This window comes from Eubalaena glacialis, chromosome 3, assembly GCF_028564815.1.
Source record: "Eubalaena glacialis isolate mEubGla1 chromosome 3, mEubGla1.1.hap2.+ XY, whole genome shotgun sequence".
Taxonomy (NCBI): Eukaryota; Metazoa; Chordata; class Mammalia; order Artiodactyla; family Balaenidae; genus Eubalaena; species Eubalaena glacialis.
This window is the reverse complement of record NC_083718.1, coordinates 45,936,131-45,959,054: the sequence shown is the minus strand read 5'-3', so window position 1 is coordinate 45,959,054 and position 22,924 is coordinate 45,936,131. Positions and strand designations below refer to the sequence as shown.

At 42.1% G+C, this 22,924-nt stretch overlaps 1 protein-coding gene across 2 annotated transcripts in view; it reads left to right on the top strand.

Annotated features, from left to right (window-relative positions):
* The window catches only part of PTPN14 (protein tyrosine phosphatase non-receptor type 14), a 173,014-nt gene that overhangs the window by 57,017 nt on the left and 93,073 nt on the right, over nucleotides 1–22,924 (top strand). For both annotated transcript variants that reach the window (XM_061187519.1, XM_061187518.1), the window contains 2 exons: nucleotides 8,081–8,408; nucleotides 22,264–22,433. In XM_061187519.1, the coding sequence (XP_061043502.1) occupies nucleotides 8,235–8,408; nucleotides 22,264–22,433 (344 nt within the window). In that variant the 5' untranslated portion in view covers nucleotides 8,081–8,234. The remainder of the gene's footprint in view (nucleotides 1–8,080; nucleotides 8,409–22,263; nucleotides 22,434–22,924) is intronic.

The window sequence follows — 22,924 nt, the reverse complement described above, 5'->3', positions numbered from 1 at the left end:
GGCCGAGGGACGTCACTTGCAGCAGCCTCTCACGAAGAGCCCCTCTCTTCATGGGCTTTGTGCCTTCAGGGTGCAAATCCCAGAGGAGGGTGAAGCAAGTTGAAGGTGTGTTTACCTTCAGCCAGTTTCTTTTGTTTTGACAAGTGAGTCCTTTGACCCGGCTGGAAAACCTCTCCGGGCTGCTCTTGCGATTGTTTCTGAAATTGGTTTTTGAAGAGGTTGTGTGTGACCTGCTAGGATTACCCACACTGGGCGGCACAGACCACAGACCAGGACTGTAGCAGGAAAGCCGTCTAGGTAAGAGGCATTGGGGGTGGCGGTGGTGTGACCTGAACGGGACCCTGATTCTTCTGCCGTGCCCTCTGGATATGACATCCTAGGGCTGAAAATGGGTCACCCGCCTCAGGATCCATCGACACCGTAGCTGAGTCAAGTCCACTGTGGGTGAGCAGAGGCAGACTGCAGATGGCATGTCGCAGTCTTCCTTATAGAATGTGGTGGCTTGCTTTTGTCATTGTTATTTTTATATCACCAGGTCATGGTTTCCAACCCACTTTCCGGATATTATTAGAATGGTTCATTGAATAAGAACGTGGTGGCTCAGATAGGGTCATTAGTACCTAGCAAGTTCGTGGGCAAGTTCTTAACCTCTCCAGCCTCGATGCCCTAGTCTGTGAAATGGGGTATTAGGAACAGCCATCTCATAGGGCTTTTGGAGATAAAGCTCAGCAGGGTACCCCGGCATCGTATATCTCCTTTAAACATGGAGGTGCCCCTCGTTGCCTTCGTGGGGTTCTGACACATGCAGGAATCTCCTATTCTGGTTCCTGACTGTGATTAGCTCTGACATTCCAGGACACACATCACCTTGGGTGTAGACACTGACAGAAGAAAGAACTGGAATTAAGAGTTGCAGATTCAACGGGTCTCCCAAAGAAGGGTGGAGTCTCTTAGGACAAAGCATTCCTGGCATGAATAAACAGAGAAAGCTCATTTGAGGAGTAAGCCCGAGTCAGGTATTTTGGTACAGGTGATTATGCAAGTTGGACAGAGAAGAATCCCTTCTCTTAGGTCTGATTGATTGTTCTCTGTATTTTATCCAACTTGTCACTTTACCTACAAAAAGAACTTTTCCTGTCATCTTCTAAAAATGAAATGAAAAACTCCTACTGTCAATTTGATCTAGTTAAAAACAAGTTTTATTTTGGAAGGGCAAGAGGGGTTTAGGGTAGAGGGAAAAATCTGACCCCTTTTTTCTGTAAAACACCTCTGCAAAGTGGGCACTGTTATCTGTTATACCAGGTTACTTTACAAAGTACCATTTAAGAAATACTTCTTTATTAAAAAAACAAACAAAAAACCCCCAACCAAACCACAAAAAAAACCTGCCAGCTTTTTAATATGGAAAATTTCAAGCACACACAAAACTGTAGAGAGTGGTATGAGCCCTGACATACCTGGCTCCCACCCTCAGCAGCTGTCAACTCATGGCCAGTACTGCTTCATCTGTAACCAAACCCCCTCCACCACTGCGTGCACAGTTCCCCCACCTCGTTCCTTTTAAGCAAATCCTGACGACGTATTATTTTATTTTATATTCAAGATGTACTTTCAACGCCTTAAAGGTTTCAGTAACGTGAAAAATGGAAAATTTCACATTTTAAGGTCCTTCTTGTGGGAAGATCATGTCTCTCTAGAAACCTCAGAAAGCAGGGGGTGGGGAAATGATTTTTTTGAAACATTTACCTGGGGGGCTTTTTCAACTGCTTGTTTTCCCAGAGCTGCCTTCTGCAGGCCTCCTCCCCTCCCTCCATTCCCCTCCTCTCTCCCTTTTCTCCTCCCTCCCCTCCTCTCTCCCCCTCCCTTCCCTCTCCCCCAGTTAAAAATGGCAGTTCTTGGAACCAGTTCTTGAAACTGGTTTGCTTCTGAGTGTTAGAGCAGGAATAAAAGATAGGGAACCACTTCCTTAGGGAAAAAAGTGATTCCAGGTAATGGAAGCTTTACCTCTCAAGAACCATTTTTTTTCTTGTTATTCTTAACCACCATGAATGGGACTGTTTAAAAATATATTCATTTTCTGCCTTCTTAACCGGAGTCCGCTGGATGTTATTTAATCGTTCCCATTTACTACAGGGTGTTTTCAATACAGCTTTCCATTCTGTGGAGGGCTTATTTTTACAGTTTACCTGTCACCTCTCTCATTGCCACTTTTGTGCCCTGTCAAGGTGCTTTTCCTTTTCTAAAATCTGCTAAGGGCTAAGAAGCAAGGTATGTAAAGTTACAGTGAATGAACTATGAGGGTGTTTTTTGTTTCCCCAAGCAAAAGTGTATGTTGTTGGACTTAAGGGCTTTGTGATATATGAATGCTCAAAGGCTGTTTTGGCTCCATTTCCTGATTTTCAGTGATATTCTACATAGATGTTGCTGTGTAGCTACCTTTCGTGTAGGTGAGGTATCCCTGTGATGGGGTTCTATAGCAGGAATCTTTCTTCTCACCTTAAATACAGCTTAAGAAAGGCTTGAAAGGTCAACCACATGGATAGTGCGTGGGAATGTTGGAAAATGTGTTTTGGGACACATTTTTCTTCATCTTACCGCTGAACGTTTGAGAGTGAGTTAGTAGGAGAGAAATGAAGGGATTTTAAAAGGTGACCATTCCGTTTTTGTTGTTGTAGTTATTTAGCAACTAAAAGTTAGAGATTTGTGTTTTAGACCTTGCACAAAACTTTTACTTGGCTAAAAATAATTTGATATATGGGTATATATCAAATTTATAGTAGAAACTAATAGTCTGATTTTTCACCAGACAAAATGAACTTCCTGTCTGCTATTCTTTAAAGGGGGAATCAGAGAAGACATTTTCATCCCTTCTCACCCTGTCCTTTCTTAAAACTCTCCTTAGGAAAATGACATAGTGTTTTTCAAAACCAAGCTGTGCCTTATGCAGGTTTGTACACAGGATAGGCTAGTTACATCAATTTTTCCTTTCTCACACCCAGACCAGGGTTACATAGTTCTGTGAGGTGAGCTTGGGAGTTGTAATAATATGGAATACTGGAAAAATTCCAGAGGCTGTTGGTAAATAAAGAATGCAGCTGAACAGCAGTTAGCTTCTGCTAGTGATTTCAGAATGTACATTTAGGAGAAAAAAAAAAAAAGACAAGTATATGTAATATAGCATGGGAAATCAAGAGAAAGTGTGATGACCATCTTGAAGATTTGGGTTTTAATTTCTGTCTTTCATTTTTCTAAAGACTGTACAGGTAAATCAATAAAGAAGGTTAAGCTGTATTTGGTTGACGTTATGAAAGATCTCTCTACTTTTAACCCAGCTTATTTAAAGATTTATTATATCAGCCAAACAATTTTTTCTGTATTATGAGAAAGCTGTCTTTGCTTTGTGTTTTCAACTTACAGGGTTTTCGTTGATATGTTTAGGAAAAAGAAGAGTACAAGGTACTGGAAATTCACAGCTGATAGTCAAAGATGGATATATACCTATTAGAGGTTTGGGGAATCTGATGGGCTAGTCAGGAGAGGGTTTTAGAAGTGACTTTGAAGCTTTCTGTATGTTCTCTCTCACTGTTGCCTATTCCATAAAAGGCCTTTAAGTGTGGTGTTTACCCAGCAAATATCCCAACAAATTACTTTCGGCAGTCATGGGCACACTAGAATACTGTCCAATCGGTAGTTCCATTGTAGTTTTCGCACAGAACTTCCAGGGGATATGGCATCTCTCTAGTCTTCAAGACCACCCCCAGGACAAGGCACATTAAGGGCTGGAGAAGGGAAACTTGGGTGGTGGGAATGTTCTTTTCAAAATCTGTGTAAAATTTTTTCCCCAAAAAGCACCAGTGAGCTGAATAACTCCTCATCCCATTTCTCCACAGTTTTAAGCCTCTCTTAAGCGCCCCCAAGGCAGTCCTATCTGAGGCTTCAGATTCCTCAAGTTTCACTGGGGTCACCTGGAGGTCCCTGTCCTACCTTGGTTTCAAAATCTCAGCTATTTTTAAGATTCATTCTTTCTTTCATTGTAACAACAAATATTTATTTAGCTTTCTGCCATGTACAAAGCTCCACTTTAGGGTCACAGGAGACCACAGAGCTGAATCTGACAGAGAATCTGACACAGATCTTTCCCTTCAGGATTCTAATTGGGAACCAAGACACCTATGGGCGATTCTTCAGTGTGAGAGAGACTGGGATACGCTAGCAGCTGTAGAGACACAGCCTAGTGGATTATAGGACCAAAGGCTGTTTATTTATTTATTTATTTATTTTTAATTAATGTATTTATTTGGCTGCACTGGGTCTTAGTTGCGGCATGTGGGATCTTTAGTTGCGGCATGCGGGCTCTTAGTTCCCTGACCAGGGATTGAACCCAGGCCCCCTGCATTGGGAGCATGGAATCTTAGCCACTGGACCACCAGGGAAGTCCCCCAAAGGCAGTTTAGAATCGATCTTCTACCAAAAAAAAAAAAAAAAAACCCCAAAAAGCCAGTTGCTGACACCAGACACTATACACATGTTATTGACTGAAATAAGGGATTAAGGAGAAGGCTACAGTCTTCTAACCCACTGAGAATGGGCTCGTAATGGGATATTTCGTCGAATGACCAGTTCCTTTCTGCTCCAGATGTCAGTTGGGGGAATGACAAGGTAGCAGTTCTGGGAGAGTCAAGGGAGAGTCAATGGTTCCTTTTACACTTGGTCAAGTTTCCCTGTGGAATTGTCATTGCTTCATGTTAAACTTTATATTCTTTGTTTTGCCTTTTTTCTTTTTAAAAGGCTTTGTCCACAGTAGGTGGCAAGGTACTCAAGTCCTTTTCACATCTGCTCTGCTATCCTTTGAGCAAACCCAGCTCACTGTGAGGGGCATAGGAAGGGAACACGCCCACACTTACTGAGCACATCCTGGAAACATTTTCTCATTGACTCCTCACAAACTTGGGGTAGGGGTTATCTTTCTAGATGAGTAGACTGAGGCTGAGGTTCTCTTTCCAGATGAGTAAACAGGATTAGTAACTGGGCACTCGCTCCAGGCCTCTCTGGGTGAATCCAGTTCTCACACCAAGGTTTGTGAATGTTCTGTTCCCTGAGATTAAACTTTGGCTCTTAGAGAGAACCGCTCAGCTCAATTGCAGTTCTCCCTCCTCTCATCACGTGAGTGTCTTTTTACCCCTAGATATATCCACTGGCATCTCCTAAAGCCGTTCTCCTATGTGACCACAATTCCACTATTAAAAACAGAAGAAAATTAACCATCATATGTTCGTATCATCTCATTTCTACTCTCTATTTCAGATTTCCCTAATGGTCTCATGTGTTTGATAACTATTTTTTTCCAACCTGGGTTTGCTTAAGGCTCACACATTGCATTTTGCTTTTATAACTCTGGAATTTCTCTTACTCTAGACCAACCTGCCTCCAATCCCTTCTGTTCAGCTCTTGTTTCGCGACACTGACTTTTAGAGGGACCAGACCAGTTTTCTTACAACCTTTTTGTTGACACTTTACCTGGCAAGTGTCTTGCAAATTGAAGATTTTAAAAGTTCTTTAAACCGAAAATAGGTATTTTCTAGGAGATGTGTTGCCAGATTGTCAGATGTTGCACCTGATATATATCATTTTCTGTAGCTAATGTATTTTAGAAGAATCTTTATTTACAAAAATAAGGCAGCTGTAAAATGTGAGAACAATTCAGAAATACAGTTGGCCCTTCATATCCACAGGTTCTGCATCTGTGGATCCAACCAAACTTGGACTGAAAATATTTTTTAAAACAAAATTCCAGAAAGTTCCAAAAAGCAAAACTTGAATTTGCCAAGCTGGCCAACTATTTACATAGCATTTACATTGTATTAGGTATTATAAGTAACCTAGAGATGAATTAAAGTATACGAGATAGGTTCTTTGCAAACACTATGCCATTTTATATAAGAGACTTGAGCATCCTCGAATTTTGGTATCTGCTGGGATCCTGGAACCAATCCCCTGCGGATACAGAGGGATGACTATATATGAAATATAAAATAAGAGTTCCGTTTGATACCATCACCATGTAGCCCTGAGATAACAGTCATTTTGGTGAACTTATATTTTTTTCGCATTTATTTATTTATTATAAAAACTGATCATCTGTACACATTGTTGTGCGGTTTACTTTTTATCTCACTAACTGCGTTGTGGATTGTGTCCTGTTAAATATGTAGCTGAGATTGTGTTTAGTAGTGCCTGGGATAAAAGTGCACCAAGCCAGCCACATTCCTTCCTGGGTGTTCAAGGCGAGACACACCCAAATGTAAAGTGCCCAGCCCAGGATGAGAAATGTGACTTGTGCCCACAGAGCAAATATTTTTCTCTCTTTGAGGCTCTCTAGCTAATATAGGAGTTGAATCTTGGTGTCTTCTGCCCTGTGTTTTAGCAAGTTGATGGAATGTGGGAGTAGTAAAATCTTAAGGACTCTGTATTTAAATTCTGATACTCTTTTTTTTTTTTTTCTTTTCTGGGTGGGTCCCTCCATATTTTTTTCTGCAGATACCAGGAGATCATCAGGTTGGCCTACCTTGCAGGTAAACATGATACTCTGCCAACATAAGGTGATTTAGAAATGTTAATCTATTTTACCAAGCCCAAGTCTCTAGCATATGTATTTTAAGGCATCATAAAACACATACCTGTCACGCTAAGGAATGTGCCGAGGGCAGGCATCAAAGACTGGCCGAGGGAGTCTCAGGAGTGTATTTTACTGTGTTGTAGGGTTGTGTCCTGACAACCTCTGTGAGGCCTGGGGTACTGACAAGGAGTGATTTCTAAATGTTGAAGCCATTTTACTTATTAATGCAAGAATTCCTACAAGTAATTATTCCTGTTTGTCTATCCAAGTGTCAGGGGGTTCAGAGGTAATTCTGTGGATAAAGGGCATAAAGGCTGCCTGACTTAGGGAATCAAATTAACAGAACAATCATATGAGCAAGAGATAGTCCTTTGTGCTTCATGGAGAACAGAAAGTTGAACAGAGAGGCCGTGTGGACATTTCTGGCTTCTTTGGAAGATAAGTTTAACAAGCCTCCCAGTGAGAGAATTGCTGGCACAGGGCGGAATGGTAAAGCCGCTTCTACTGTTGTTATTTTGTTCTCGTGTTGTCCATGGCAATAATGTCATCGCTGCCATTTGGTGGGACGTCTGGGTGTCAGTAAATCTCGTTATTAGTAAGTTAAATTATCTGTAATTTGGTGATGGGCTTTTGCATCAAGAATTCTGTAAAGGAACAAAATGATTGTAGGGTGGTTCCCCACATCTGTCTAAATATCTGGTGAAAAAAGGATAGAGTTGTGATTTTAAGTGCATTAAAAAAATTCATGTATTAATTTTTTTTGAAAAAAGAAAGTTGCTGAGTAGTCATTAATTACTAATTTATAATTATAAATGCATATTCACTCCATTTTCTATCATCCAGTAATAAAGTAAATAAGAGGATAAAGTAAATAAGAAAATAAGTATAAATATTAAAATAAACGGAAATAATGTTAATGGAAGTAAAGAGGCAGTGTTGCAAAGAGTGAGGAATAAGATAAGATTTTAAGTTCAGGATCAGGGAGTTGATTAAATCATTGAACCCCACTTTTTTCATCTCTAGAATAGGGATCGTACAATCGACACCCAGAGGGTTGTTAATGAGGCTGAAATGAGATAATATATTTAGAAGTTAAAAAAAAAAGTTCAAATTCTACTCCTGCTTTCTTGAGCAGACAGGCTTGTACGATGAAAAAAAGCATGTGAATCGAAGTCGCATAGACACTGGTGTGAATTCTGGCTTTGCCGTGTGCATTCTTAGATGAGTTCTTTTAATCTCTCTGAACGTCAGTTACTCTAGCCATAAAGTGGATCTTATCATATCACCCTTGTAAGGTAAGGTCAAGTGCACGGGTTAGACCAAGGCGCTTGGGAGCAACAGAGCCTGCTGGCTCTTGAATCTGGACATTCATCTATCAGGGGCATGTGCTTGTGTGTGTGGAATATGTGCCGCCTGGAGCTTCCCTTCCAGCTGATGACCTTGCTGCTGCTTTTCTATTTGCAGCGACCCTCCAGAGCGCCACGCCGGGCATGGACGCCTTTTTCCGCACCTGGAGGAGCACGGGTGCTAGTGTCATCGCCCAGTCACAAAGCTGCTAAGGCCATCTCAGGGGCGTGGGCGTCAGGACAGGAGGGCAGCATCCGAGGGCCACAGAGCCATGCCTTTCGGCCTGAAGCTCCGCCGGACCCGGCGCTACAACGTCCTGAGCAAGAACTGCTTTGTCACCCGCATCCGCCTGTTGGACAGCAACGTTATCGAGTGCACGCTGTCTGTGGAGAGCACGGGGCAGGAGTGCCTGGAGGCGGTGGCCCAGAGGCTGGAGCTGCGAGAGGTAAGCGTGCAAGCGTGGCGGGTGGATGCGCCAGAGCTCAACCCCAGGGACCAGCCGCCTTCTCTTGGCACCTGCGAGGCTTTTCAACCTCAGCCTGGTTTCGAAGCATCCTGTCATTCTTAGCATGGCCTAGATCTTAACACCTTTCAGTGGATGCAGAGACCTGCTCTGATGTTGTGAGAAGCAGGGACACCCCCTAGAGTTTGCTCGGGGCACGGGCTAGGGGTGGCAGCTCCCCTTTGCTTTCAGCCCATGAGGAGGTTGTAATGAGACTCTCCTCCCCAAAGCCATTTACTCTCTTTAAAACAATCAAGTGGGTAGCTGGGGTTTTGGCATTCCGGCTGCATATCAAGGAGAAAACCACATAAGGGGTGGATGCAGCTGCTTTTTTGTTTGTTTGTTTGTTTCCGTATTTTCCTCTTCAAAGAGGGAAAAGAGGAAAAAAAAGAAAGAGCATTTAAAGTGAGCATGACCAGCGAGGCTTTTTTTGAGGGAGCTTGTAAAATGGGGGTTTTGTTCCTTTTAAGATTCCTCATGACCTTGTTTTCTTTGGGCTTTAAGCAAACCCAGGGTTCACCATTAAGACAGTCACGTTATCTCTCTTTAGAAGAGATTCTTAGAGCAATGTGCCCTTTGTAACCAGCAAGCCCTGCTTTTTTATTTTCAGTCTTACAGACATTTAGGACAAGGGACTTTTGAGAGAAACCTCCTCAAGCATTTGTGTCTTGAGAGCATAGCGCATGTGGCATATGGGCTGGTAGGTAAGGGGGTGTGGTTGAAAGGTTGCCAGTGCTGAAATGACGGCAGATCCCTGAGAGTCAAGCCTTCCCGAGGGCAAGGAGGAGCTCTGTGATTGTCCTGGGCCCTGTGACACCATTGCCCAGTTCTCAGGGTGATGCAGAAGAGGGGAGCGGTCCCTGTTGAAAGTGATCATGTTTGATCTCTTTGCTCACCTCTCAGGATCCACCCTCTGTCCATTTGTACAAAGGAGTCGGGGTCAAGGAAGGTCTTCCTCTCCACTTGGCATCTTCCACAGGCTGTCTCTTATCCTCTGGGGGACTGTTTCACCTGAGTAGGAAACTTCTGTTTCCTACTGGTCTTCGTGTTTATACTTTGGTTTCAGTGTTCAGGCCTTCCTTTGACATTTATCTTCCTGTGGAGGAGATTGTCCTGCCCAACAGGTATATGTAGCTCGGTAGCTGACACAATAAACATGTGAAATGTTCTGACCTTGCTGGTTGATAGTTGGCTCTTTTTTGCTTCTTGATAGCACATTAGGGTGCACATATTTAAACATATGCGTGTGTATCGGCATAAAGGAAAAACCTTAATGCTGTCGTCAGTTGGCCAAGAGGCTGGTCTAAATTCGCATAACAATTTTCATTGTAGATCATTTGAAAATATATGCAGTGGTTTTACTTTTGAATATTCCCAGTAACTTAAATGAGAATAACTAAGTATTCTTTGCATGCATTAGAAGCAGTATAGTATGTGGTTAAGTAGTTGTAAGTGCAGGCTTTGGAGTCTTGAACTTGAGTTCAAGTTATGGTTCTGTCACTTACGAGGTAACCTTGGAAAAGTTACTGAACTTCTCTGGAAATCAGTTTTCTCAGCAATAACATGGGAATAGTGATACTCACCTCACTTACCTTCCAGGGCTGTTGTAAACATTAGAAGAGATATAGTATGGCAAATGCATAGGGCTGTGTCTAATAATGTATAATTGTTCCAATTTGAGAGTTTTGAAAAAATTTTTTCATTAAAGAAAATACTGAACAACTGCAATGTTCCAGACACTCTTTTGGGACTTGGTGAAACTAAGATAAATAAGTTGTAATTTTTCCTTCGAGATATGCACAGACTAGTAGAGGAATCCAGCATGTGAAAACCAGCTAAGACTGAATGTGATCCACACTAAATGCAATGCAGGGGCTGGCCTGAAAGGCAGTGGCTCTCCTTAGAGCTGTGCAGTGCACAGCCTGCTGCACTGAACACCGCAGCCCTAGCTAGGGGAGAGGAAGCCTCAGTGAAATATGGACAGAGCCCTCGCATTTTGAACAGGGACTTGAAGGATGCCCAGGAGTTCAGCAGGTGGAAAAGAAGGCAGGTCATTCTGGGCATGGGGAACTGGATTTTTGAAGATCCGTGGATGTCCATGGATCAGGCACCATTCTGGGGGGCTGAGAAGGCATCTCTGTGAATGACCAGGTAAAGCCAGAGTGTAAGGTGCAAAGTGAGGGGTGTCTGGAGATGTGTATGATAATAATAATTAACTTTCAGCAGAGTATTGTTTCTCTCAGTGAGAGGGCAAAGGTCAACCCTGGATTATCCCACAACTGGGTCGTCACAAAGGACAAAGCAGTGAAGTCCAGATTCTACTGCCAAGTGTGTGTTGCAGGGTGTTTGATCTTCTCATGCTAAGATGGGGTTTGAGTTTAATGTTGGCTTTATTTTGACATGCTCTAAACAGGTGCATCCACGTTAGAACAAATCACTTTCTTTTTTGGTTTTATGCTTTCATTCTGTGACAGATCACATTGAAGGTACTGGCCTTTTGTGAAACAGTCCTATAGAAAATCCTCTTGAACTGAAGGATGAGATAGAGCAATGTAATACTTTGTTCTTCATTTGCCCAGACACACCTCAAGGAGGAATGCATGCTCCACCCAAGAGCAGAGGGGAGGGTGTGAACACAGGGTCTGCCACACTCACTTGACTTTGTATGTGGGTCATTTTTCAAATAGGGCTGATGGTGCTTTAGAGAAGAAAGAAAAAAATTCATCTAAAATACAATGAATTGTTTAGTCTTTATGAAGTTTTGGAAAGTAGAGTGTGGTGAATATTTGGCTTTGCCATTAGAAGTGTTCTGTAGTTTAGGTGTACCCTAAACTTGACCGCAGATTTATATTAGGAAAGGAAAATTAATTTTGATTTAATTTTTGATCTACATTAATTACAATTTGTGTTTTATTAGATAACTTAAAAATAGATTGTAGGGAATTTCCTGGCAGTCCAGTGCTTAGGACTCCATGCTTCCATTGCAGGACACAGGCTCCATCCCTGGTGGGGGAACTAAGATCCCATAAGCTGCACGGTGCGGCCAAAAAAAAAAAAAAATAGATTGTATTTTTTAAGGCAGTTTTAGGTTTATAGCAAAATTGAGTGGAAAGCACAAAGAGTCCCTTATACCTCCTGTCCCCTCCCCCACAGACTCCCCCATTGTCGACACCCCACACCAGAGTGGTCCATCTGTACAGTCAATGAACCCACATTAACACATCACATGCTCAAAGTCCATAGTGTAGGTTAGGGTTCACTCTTGGTGGTGTACATCTTGTGGATTTTGACAAACGTATAATGACGTGTGTCCATACGGTAAACTCTTTTTTTAATGTAATAAACTGATTTCTTAAACAAATATTATACTCAGACATTAATTGAAAAGTATACATGTTTCAGTGTTAAACACATATTCCTCTTCCAACAAAATGAAATGTCATCCTGAGTCACCTTGGGTCACCAAAGGTCTCAGTTGACTCTCTACTAGTATTTGACCATGTCCTGTATGACTTCATCCTCCTGTTACTGAATGCAGGTTCATGTGCTTGATGCACAGTGAGGCCAAACAAACCGAAACGTCCGAGTTTGGAGCAGAGAAAGGTTTATTGCAGGGCCAAGCAAAGGGAACCGGGGGCTCGTGCTCAGAGATCCCTGAACTGATACGCTAAACGTTTTCAGGGTCAAATTTGGTTTTGAATGCACAACTGTGCTGCCATTTCATATGGCATCCAGAGTGCCCAGGCCTGGCTTAGTCAGCAAACACAGTCATCCCCTGGGGAAGCAGAATATGACAGGGTCCCTGCTCCCAGAAACCCTGGAGTTGGGAGAATAGGAAAAACAAGAAACAAAACAAAGAGAACAGCCTGTGCCGAGGTACAGAAACAGGAAAGAACATGGAATTTTCAGGGAAGGGCAGAGTGCAGTTTGCACAGATCTCTGTGTGTGTGTGTGTGTGTGTGTGTGTGTGTGTGTGTGTGTGTAGGGGTCATGGAGGGGAGGATAGGAGTGTGGGTAGGTAGGTGGAGTTTGCTTTTGAAGGGTTTGATGTACCTGGCGAAGGAGTTTTAACTAGATCCAGTAGAACATTGTTGCTAAAATGTGTCACAAAAATAATTAAAACAATCACCACCTTTTAATGTACCACATGTTGTGCTGAGCGCCTTTCATAGATCAACTCATTTAATTCTCCTAACAAGTCTGCCAGGTGGCTACTCTTGCTGTCCCCATTTTATGGATGGGGAGACCACAGTGTAGTCACTGGGCTGGCTCAAATTCAGGTAGACTGACTCCACTGTTCTAATTCCCAGGGATGTGTAGTGGCAGAAAAAGGGGCCGTGGTAAGATGCTTTGGGAAACACTGTCATGAGTTCTGCAGTTAAAAAAATAAATGTGTTAAGCTCAGTGTTTCACAATTAATTTAGCCTTCTAGTAAATACTCTTCGAATCGTTTGGGGAATAAAACACTGCCTGGAGATGGAAAGCCATAAAAAGATTTCAAGGTGAAGCATGACATGATCACCTTGTGTTTTAAGAAAAGAACCAAATAGCCGAAAAACGATGGGGATTGGGTGGCAGGAGGAACAGAGATGCTAATTAGGTGGACATAACAATAACCTGGCAAGAGGAAATAATGTGAACCCCTTAAGAAAAAAAAATTTTTAATCATTTTGAATAAGTTCAGAAAAAAAATTAGGTATGAGTTTCTGGCTGGGAACTCTATTTAAAGGAAGAGACTCGGGAGATACAGGAGGCTCAGAAAATTAGAATTCTGATAATATAGTTACAATATGTTTGGATCAATGGATTTCCTCATCCCCAAATGAAATCTTAGGTGGGACTTCAATATGTAAAATGGAGCTGCTCTGTTTGCTGAGGGGATGGATAGGGTATCTGGAGCCCCATCTCCTTGTGCCCTTCCCACACATGCCCCAACATGGCTTGAAAAATCATTGCCCTAGATTAAGAGAGAAATAGCTAAAACAATGTTGCCTTATGACTAATTCTTATCTTTGAAAAATAAATACATGGAGAAACAGCAGAGTTTAGTGGCTAGGAATGAGAGTTCGGACCAAACTGTCCGAGTTTGAATCCTGGCTCTGCCACTGATATGCTGTGTGATCTTGAATAGTTACTTAACCACCTTGTGCCTCTGTTTTCTCATCTGTGGATGAAGATGGTAATAGTAGCAGCCTCCATAAGTTGTTGGGAGGATTAGATGAGTTAGTTTTTGCAAAGTTGCCACCGTATCTCAGTGCTGGGCACATAGGAAGCACTTAATATGGCGGTCTCCTCTGCAAAACACTACTCAGGTCAGACAGAGAAAGAGAAATATAGTATGTTATATGCGGACTCTAAAAAGAAATGATACAGGGACTTCCCTGGTGGTGCAGCGGTTAAGAATCTGCCTGCCAATGCAGGGGACACGGGTTTGAGCCCTGCTCCGGGAAGATCCCACATGCCGTGGAGCAACTAAGCCCGTGAGCCACAACTACTGAGGCTGCTCTCTAGAGCCCGTGAGCCACAACTACTGAACTTGCTCACCTAGAGCCCGTGCTCCGCAACAAGAGAAGCCACCACAATGAGAAGCCTGCGCACTGCAACGAAGAGTGGCCTCTGCTTGCTGCAACTAGAGAAAGCCCGCGCACAGCAACGAAGACCTCAACGCAGCCAAAAATTAAAAAAAAAAAAAAAATGATACAAATGAACTTGTTTACAAAACAGAAACAAACTCACAGACTTAGAGAACAGAACTTATGGTTATGGGGTTGGGGGGAAGGGTCGGGGGGAAGGGATAGTTAGGGAGTTTGGGATTGACATATACACACTGCTATATTTAAAATGGGTAACCAACAAGGACCTACTGTATAGCACAGCTCAATAATATGTAACAACCTAAATGGGAAAAGAATTTGAAAAAGAATAGATACATGTATATGTATACCTGAATCACTTTGCTGTACACCGGAAACCAACACAACATTGTTAATGAACTATACTCCAATATAAAATAAAAAGTTTAAAAAAAAAAAAGACACCACTCAGGCTGTCTAGACCCCCTACAGTCCTTCCAGAGTCTGGGTTCTCACCCTTTTGTAAGTCTGCTCATTCCATTTTTAGATGGCTTTGATCATTAGAAACTATGATCTTCCACTGAGCCAAAATCTTTCAGTTCCTTGAACAGTTATTAATTTCAGATTGCACTGCCCAGTAGGATAGCCATTGGCTACATGTGGCTATTGAGCGCTTGAAGTGTGGCTATCTTGAACTGAGATGTGCAGTAAGTATAACATACACAGCGGAGTTTGAAGACCTAGTATGAAAAAAAGTTAAAATATCTCATTAGTCATTTTTATAATAGTTACATGTTGGAAGCATAATATTTTGAATTTTATTTTTTAATTTATTTATTTTTGGCTGCATTGGGCCTTCGTTGCTGCACGCGGACTTTCTCTAGTTGTGGAGAGCGGGGGCTATTCTTCGTTGCAGTGCACAGGCTTCTCATTGCGGTGGCTTCTCTTGTTGCGGAGCACGGGCTCTAGGCATGCGGGCTTCAGTAGTTGCGGCACGTGGGCTCAGTAGTTGTGGCTCGGGAGCTCTAGGGTGCAGGCTCAGTAGTTGTGGCACGTGGGCTGAGTTGCTCTGCGGCATGTGGGATCTTCCCAGACCAGGGCTCGAACCCGTATCCCCTGCATTGGCAGGTGGATTCTTAACCACTGTGCCACCAGGGAAGTCCCTATACCATTTTAATTAAAATTTATTAAAGTTAATTTTACTTCTTTAAATAAAATTTATTAAAATTAATTTTACTTCTTTGTACTTTTTAAATGTAGCTACTAGAAAATTTTAAATTAAATATGTGGCTCAGGGACTTCCCTGGTGGTCCAGTGGGTAAGACTCCGTGTTCCCAATGCAGGGGGCCCAGGTTCAGTCCCTGGTGAGGGAACTAGATCCCGTGTGTATGTCACAGCTAAGAGTTTGCATGCCGCAGCTAAGAGTTTGCATGCCGCAACTAAGAGTCTGCAGGCCGCAACTAAGAAGCCTACATGCCGCAACTGAGTCCGCAGGCTGCAACTAAGAAGTCTGCATGCATGGCGCAGCGAAGATCCCACGTGCCACAACAAAGACCCGGCACAGTCAAAATAATAAATAAGTAAGTAAGTAAATAAATAAATAAAACAAAGTAGTGTCAGCATAATAATTTTAAAAAATTCAGGTCACATTTAAAAAAATATCTGGCTCACATTATATTTCTACTAAACACTGCTGTTCTAAGAAAAGCAGGGAGGCCATGTTAATAGTAATAAGGAATATAAAGAATTCCAATAAAATGTAAAAATATGCTAGAATTATTTCCTTTAGGGATAATCGTGACTCTACTTTTAATTAAAAAATAATAAATGGAGGAGGGATAAATAATTTAACACAGGTACGTGAGAATACTCTTCATGGCTATATTCTATTCAAGGTAGAGAACTGTTGTTTTATTAGGAAATCCAGCACTTTGGGGAAGAATAAATTCGATAACTCTTGGGCCTCTTCTAAGGCTAAACTAAGAGCCCTGGTTTTTAAAGGAGCCTAAAAAAAAATCCATAACCGTTTCATAGCGTTGGTGATTATCCTCTTAAGTTATTCCCCTTTTCTTTTGCAAATTTATATCTTCATCTTTACTGAAAGCTGATTTATCCAGAGCTATCAACTATGGTAGAAATGTCTCACATTTTGCTCTTTTCATAATGGCTAGAGCTTACAAAGATACAGAATCTTAACATGCATTTCCTTTCATCAAAATAAAGCTAACCTACATTAAGGACATTTCTATGGCTTGATTTTATGTTAATCTTTTGGGAATTGGAATTTTATCTGTGATAATGGGAGTACTCAAACACCTCCTTCCCTGGCCCTGTCAGATAATAGTGGAATTTGCTGTATTTTATAGCCAGCTTAAGCATATCTATATATGTTTGTATTTGCAGAGGACTAAAATAATCAACCATGATTAAGAACTGATTGAAGAGTACTCTGCTGGGGAAATTTCTGAATTTTGCATTGCTTTTTGTCTTTGTAAAGATTATGATGTGAAATCTTACTAGCTTAATGTCAATTGTGTAAGGTAAATTGGTGCCAGTGTCTGTTTTCTAGATACAGCGATTGTAGGTGAAGTAATCCCCTGGTCTTCATCTTTTTGTATATTCCCAGTGAGTCGTGCAGCCTCAGAAGACTGATTTTTCTTGGCTATGAGATTTGCCTCTTGGGTCTGTGTTACTCTGCAATTTCTTTTCCTGTACTTTTATGAAAAGATTGACTAGGAAAATGAAGATGGTGCAGTTGTTAATTATAGACGTGCCAGTTATAGAAATCCCAGACTATCCAGAGTAGAGGTTGATTGCATGCAAGTCATTTTTTGCAGTTATCCAACTGATGTATGGTGGTTTATTTTCCAAAGCATTTGGAATGTAATTGCGTGAAGTGCTGTTTTCAGAGTCTGTGTCTAGTCATCTCTTGAAGTATTTTCCATGCCTCAGTGAAAGTTTGAATGCTTGTATGTAATTCCTATATATTTTATGTGGAGGTGTCTCAACCTCTTTGTTTCTTAATTTACAACTGAAATATACTGGCTACCACAGGGACCCTATTACAACCTAATGGAAAGTATTTTAAACTTTTGCTTCTGGATGATTAACTCTTCAAAATGCTTGAGATAAGATCGTGGATTTAATCCCTAGTAATTGCCAAGACTGTGTCTGTAACCCTTATAAATAGTTGGCATTAAAGCTGTGCCATTGTCATAACACTAGAAAAACAAAACCCTCAAAAAAAATCTTTCCCTATTAATAGCTACCATGGGGGATAACACCATATTTACAAATAAATGAAGAAATGAATCAAAAACATCCCAAACTGTTTTTAAAGGCCTTATTTACTACAATCTTTTCATGATACCGAAAGAGGGCTCTTATTATGACACTGAAGGATTCACATGCCAATCTGCCACTGAAGAAACTAGCCTATTTTTGAGGGCTCACATACATTTATCCTCCCCTGTTAAAATGCAAAACTCCAAACCAAATAAACCAGGAAACTACTCATATGAAAATGACAATTTATGTGGCTCTTCTTACATTATTTTTTTAGTAATGCATTTTTGCAGTTTTAGCAATTGATTCAGAGATGTGGTTCCTCTCCCTGGGAACCGGTTCTTCTGTCTTTTCTTTTTTTTGTAAATTTATTTATTTATTTAGTTTTGGCTGAGTTGGGTCTTTGTTGCTGTGCGCGGGCTTTCTCTGGTTGCAGTGAGAGGTGGCTTCTCCTGTTGTGGAGTACGGGCTCTAAACACGCGGGCTTTTAGTAGCTGTGGCTCGCGGGCTCTAGAGCGCCGGCTCAGTAGTTGTGGCGCACGGGCTTAGTTGCTCTGCGGCATGTGGGATCTTCCCGGACCAGGGCTCAAACCCGAGTCCCCTGCCTTGGCAGGCAGATTCCTAACCACTGCACCGCCAGGGAAGCCCTGTTTTTTCTTATTGCAATGAACTCATTGCAGAATTCCTGGCACCAGAGCTGTTTTCTAAAGAAAACTAGAGAAATAAAATGGGATTTAGAGCTCACACAGAGGTATCCTGAGGATTAGATGGACCTGGCTTATGTTTGGTGCTTTGGAGATAAACCAAACAAGTGTCTCAGTCATTTTCTTGGGCAATACGGTGGAATCCTTTTGGTCATGGAGGAGGTGGTTTCTATTTGGAATCCACCACATTTCCTTCAACCATCTGGCAGTGTTTAGCAGTGAAGCTCAGCTTTCAGAATTCAGCTGGAGTTGAAATTGGCAAGTCGCTTATGAACAGGCCTGGTGTGGTCTCAGCTGGGCTTGATGGGAGTAATGGCCCCTTGGCTGATACACAGGAAGTTGATTGGTGCACATGTTAGTTTAAGTGAGTGGTTAGGTTCTGATTCCATTTCCTGTGATGCATTGTGTAGACACGGCTGAATAAATGTGTTGCCTTGTGAACTTGAACAGAACAGGGTAAGAACTTTGAGACAGGGTCTTTCTCCTCCATCGAATACTCCAGAACAGGGATGTGGCTAGGGGAAGAACGGGGTGGGGGATGGGGTGGGAATGGAGAAGGTTACTTGGGGCAGATCTTCACAAAACAGTGTGCGGATGGGGATCTTATAAATGAACTTTCCTTCCTCCTAAATAGCTCAATACAGCACTTCTAAAACTAGGTCGTTCTGGCCATAGTAGGTAGAAACTGTGTCCTCCAGATTACCTGCCTCTGCATCGGAACCCCATTCCTTGAATAGTTAAATAATTGTTTCATTGGATGAATGCATGGTGAGTCACCCAGAAATACCCTGTGTCCTCTGGAAAAGACTGTATTGCAGCAACAAAAATATCTTATGCCATGGATTAGGTTTTGGCATTGGAAGTGGTTTACCTTGTTATTTGGAATTCTGTACTGTTAATTATGGCTCAAGACTATTATCATACAATGATTTCTTTTGTACCTCATCATCTTCCTTTTCTGTGTGTGCACGTGTGCATGAATGTATCTTTGTGCATGCATGTATGTGTATGTGTACTCCATGGAATATTCTTTCTCAGGGTGGGTTTTTTTTTAAAATTAATTTATTTTTGTCTGCGTTGGGTCTTCGTTGCTGTGCGCGGGCTTTGTCTAGTTGCGGGGAGCGGGGGCTATTCTTCATTGCGGTGCATGGGTGTCTCATTGCGGTGGCTTCTCTTGTTGCGGAGCACGGGCTCTAGGTGTGCGGGCTTCAGTAGTTGTGGCACACAGGCTCAGTAGTTGTGGCATGCAGGTTCAGTAGCTGTGGCTCGCGGGCTCTAGAGCACAGGCTCAGTAGTTGTGGCTCACAGGCTTAGTTGCTCCGTGGCACGTGGGATCTTCCCAGACCAGGGCTCAAACCTGTGTCCCCTGCATTGGCAGGCGGATTCTTAACCACTGCGCCACGAGGGAAGTCCCTTTTTTTTTTTTTTTTGAAGTGGGGAGATCAGGTCTGGTTTAATGATTGGGTGGGAATGAGAAAAGGAAATTTAAAATACGGGCCTCCAAAGCATAGGAGAAGTAAAAGTTAAATCTTTTTTTTTTTTTTTCAAAATCAATTGTAGAATGTTTATGCAGTTATTGTGGACCCTTTATAGTTTGAATGTTACTAATTTTAGTGAATGTTACAATTTGAATGAAGTATGGACCATAAAATCATACCTCCAAATGTGAAGACTCCTTTTAGTGAAAGATAATAAATCATGGTTGGCTTGTTAAGCAATTGCATAGTTTGCCCTCCCTTTCTCCACCTATGCTTATAAAAGGGCTCTTTTTCAACTAAAATAATTATCACATAGCCTGTCACTGTTTACATATATTACCTCATTTATCATATGCAAACTCACTCCTAGCCATCCACAATATGGTGGAATACCCTCATATGTCGCTGTGCTCCATGAAGGAATTCAGTATAATGCAGAACTGCCTTGGACCCTTTTCAGACGGTTTATTAAGTACCCAGATTGCCTCATTTTAAGGTTAGCCTAAGCCCACATGATAGATCTCCTAGGAAAGCATCAGAGTGATGTTCCAGTGTCCCATAAACACCTATAATGAGACTCTAAAGAAAATCTTCGGGGAGGCACTGCTTTGTGATTTTCTTTTTTTCTTATACCTTTTAGATTTTTATGTCATTTATAGGCCTTACAGCTTCTGCTTTTGCTTGCTTTTTCTCCTTTATTTTTAGATAACTTCTGTTTTCTTTTTTTAACATCTTTATTGGAGTATAATTGCTTTACAGTGTATTGTTAGTTTCTGCTGTATAACAAAGTGAATCAGCTATATGTATACATATATCCCCATATCGCCTCCCTCTTGCGTCTCCCTCCCACCCTCCCTATCCCACCCCTGTAGGTGGTCACAAAGCACCGAGCTGATCTCCCTGTGCTATGTGGTTGCTTCCCACTAGCTATCTGTTTTACATTTGGTAGTGTATATATGTCCATGCCACTCTCTCACTTGGTCCCAGCTTACCTTTCCCCCTCCCCGTGTCCTCAAGACCATTCTCTACGTCTGCGTCTTTTAACTTCTGTTTTCTGATTCTGTGCTTCATAGAGATGCCAATAGCACTGATGACAAAGATTCTTGAGGCTTGCCTGCTTTCACTTACCGAGTATGATGATCATGGTGATAATAGTAGCAGCAACAGAAGTCACCATTTATGAAGTAGTTACTTAATGTGGGCCACGCACACGTGGACAGGTATTATCTCATTTACACCCCTAACAGCCTGTGGGTGACGGTTGTAATCACCATCCCCATTTTACAGATGAGAAAGCTCTGAGACCCTCGGAGGCTCCATCACTTGTATAAAGTTATCAAGACAGAGAGTGTAAAAGCTTGGAGATGAACTGACTTCAAAGCCTATTTTCTTTCTGTTCAGCCACATTTCATTTCCTCTACGTCATCAGTCCCATTGGAACAACTAATGGGCTCACTGGAGCTGGGAAATGAACAAGAGGGTCAGAATTCACTCAAGCAAGTTGGTCTAAGTTGATAGAAATATAACCTCAGCTCTGTTCATTGGTATTTTGTTGCTCAAGAAATGCATAGATTTCTGGTATGGACTTGCCCTTTGGAAAATCATGGAGGAAATGGTCCCATCTGAAAGTACACCCGTTTAAAAATATCCTTTAGAGTATTTTGGATCTGTAGCTTTATGTAGGGAAGGATGTGTCTGGTTTTATGGAAAAGTCAGAGTCAAAACTTGATTACAGATTTTGGTGGGGTGGTGATGGGGATTGATCTATAGTATTGTTGATGTGGCAGCCAGCTGGAGTGGGAAGGTCGGCACAAAAATGCCTTTGGAAATTAAACATTGTAATGAAATCATTCCTTTGAAGGCAGCTTTCCAGGTGTGCTGTAAACCATTCTAGGCTATAATTGAAATATAAAAGAATGCTTCAAAAGCAGTGATCTAGTTTTTAGCGACTGTTGTGCTCATCCTGAAATCCTAGCATGAATTAATGTAAAGACAGGATTGGATGCATAAAAGTACTGGTTTTAATCATTTAGCATGTTGTTCAAAACTAACCTGGCTGAGGCTTCAAGTCTAAGGGTGAAAATCTCACTCTCATCTCTCAAATCCCCCCATCATCTGCCAAGGACAGGCACCAGGGGCTCCTGTGGCAGCTGTGAAGAGGGGTTCCTTCCTCTCTCCCTGCTTAATGCGGGGGAGAGATTCGCTGCAGTTCATGTATAATGAAGTAGTCGAGGCCGATGTTTTTTTAAAAGTACTTCATTAAAGCTTAAACAGTGAATCAATTTTCTGTTCCAATCCGGTACTGTATGAAAATATCTACACTGCTGAAGCTTAAAGTTGGCAGAAGGTTTCATCTTTGGAGCTGAACAGTAAGTTACTTTGTAGCAGGTGAGAGAGCTGTGTTTGCCTCTGCTCCTGTGCTCCACTAGCACAGGGAAGTCAGCCTTGAGATCCTAGAATAAGGCCACACTGTCCCCACTCTGCATCACCCCCGCTTACCTAGCATAGGTGCATCAGTACCCACATGTACAAACAGCAGCAATGGGTAGGAATACTGCATCTGGAGACTCGGGTAGATTACAGTACTGGGTACCTGTGGTTTCTTTTCATGTGTCCCAAAGTTCAAAAGTAAAAGCTGGATCCTTGTGTACGGGCTGAGGCACCAAAGGGGAGGTAAGGTGCTGGAGTCTTATTTCCTGTGTGGTCTCAGGATGCCCCTTGTAAGCGTGAACTGATGCTGTTTTATCCTTTTATCTAGACGCACTACTTTGGCCTTTGGTTTCTCAGCAAGAGCCAGCAAGCACGATGGGTGGAGCTGGAGAAACCTCTGAAGAAACATCTGGACAAATTTGCTAATGAGCCTCTGCTTTTCTTTGGAGTCATGTTTTATGTGCCAAATGTGTCGTGGCTTCAGCAAGAGGCCACAAGGTAGGTACATTTTTTTCCTCCGCGTTCCATATAGGATGTGGATTAACTGTGAGGCTTCAGATGAAGTAGATGAGCTGGTTGATTTAGGGGGGTGTGTGTGTGTGTGTGTGTGGTGGGGAAGAGGGTGGCGTAGTAGTTGGGAATTGTTTACCAGTTGCTTTGCAGCTTTAGAATTTTTGTTTGAATCCATGTAGCTAACCCCAGCGGTTCCCTATACTGCTAGTGAGGTAGCAGTGATCCTGTAGCAGGTAGAATTTTGTGTCTAGCAGGATAGACTGTGGGTAAAATCAATATGCTAGGATTTCATAAAAAATTAACCACCTAAAACCGTTTGGTCCACTCCTTCCCTCAAAATGTCCCCAAACAAAATGCATCATCAGACTCTGGATTTGAGGATTGAGAAGGTAACTGAAGATGGGAATAGAGTTGAGGAAAGCGCTGAGAGGGTAAGGGTTTTGGTTTCGTAGGTTGAATGCGGGGAGGCAGGAAGC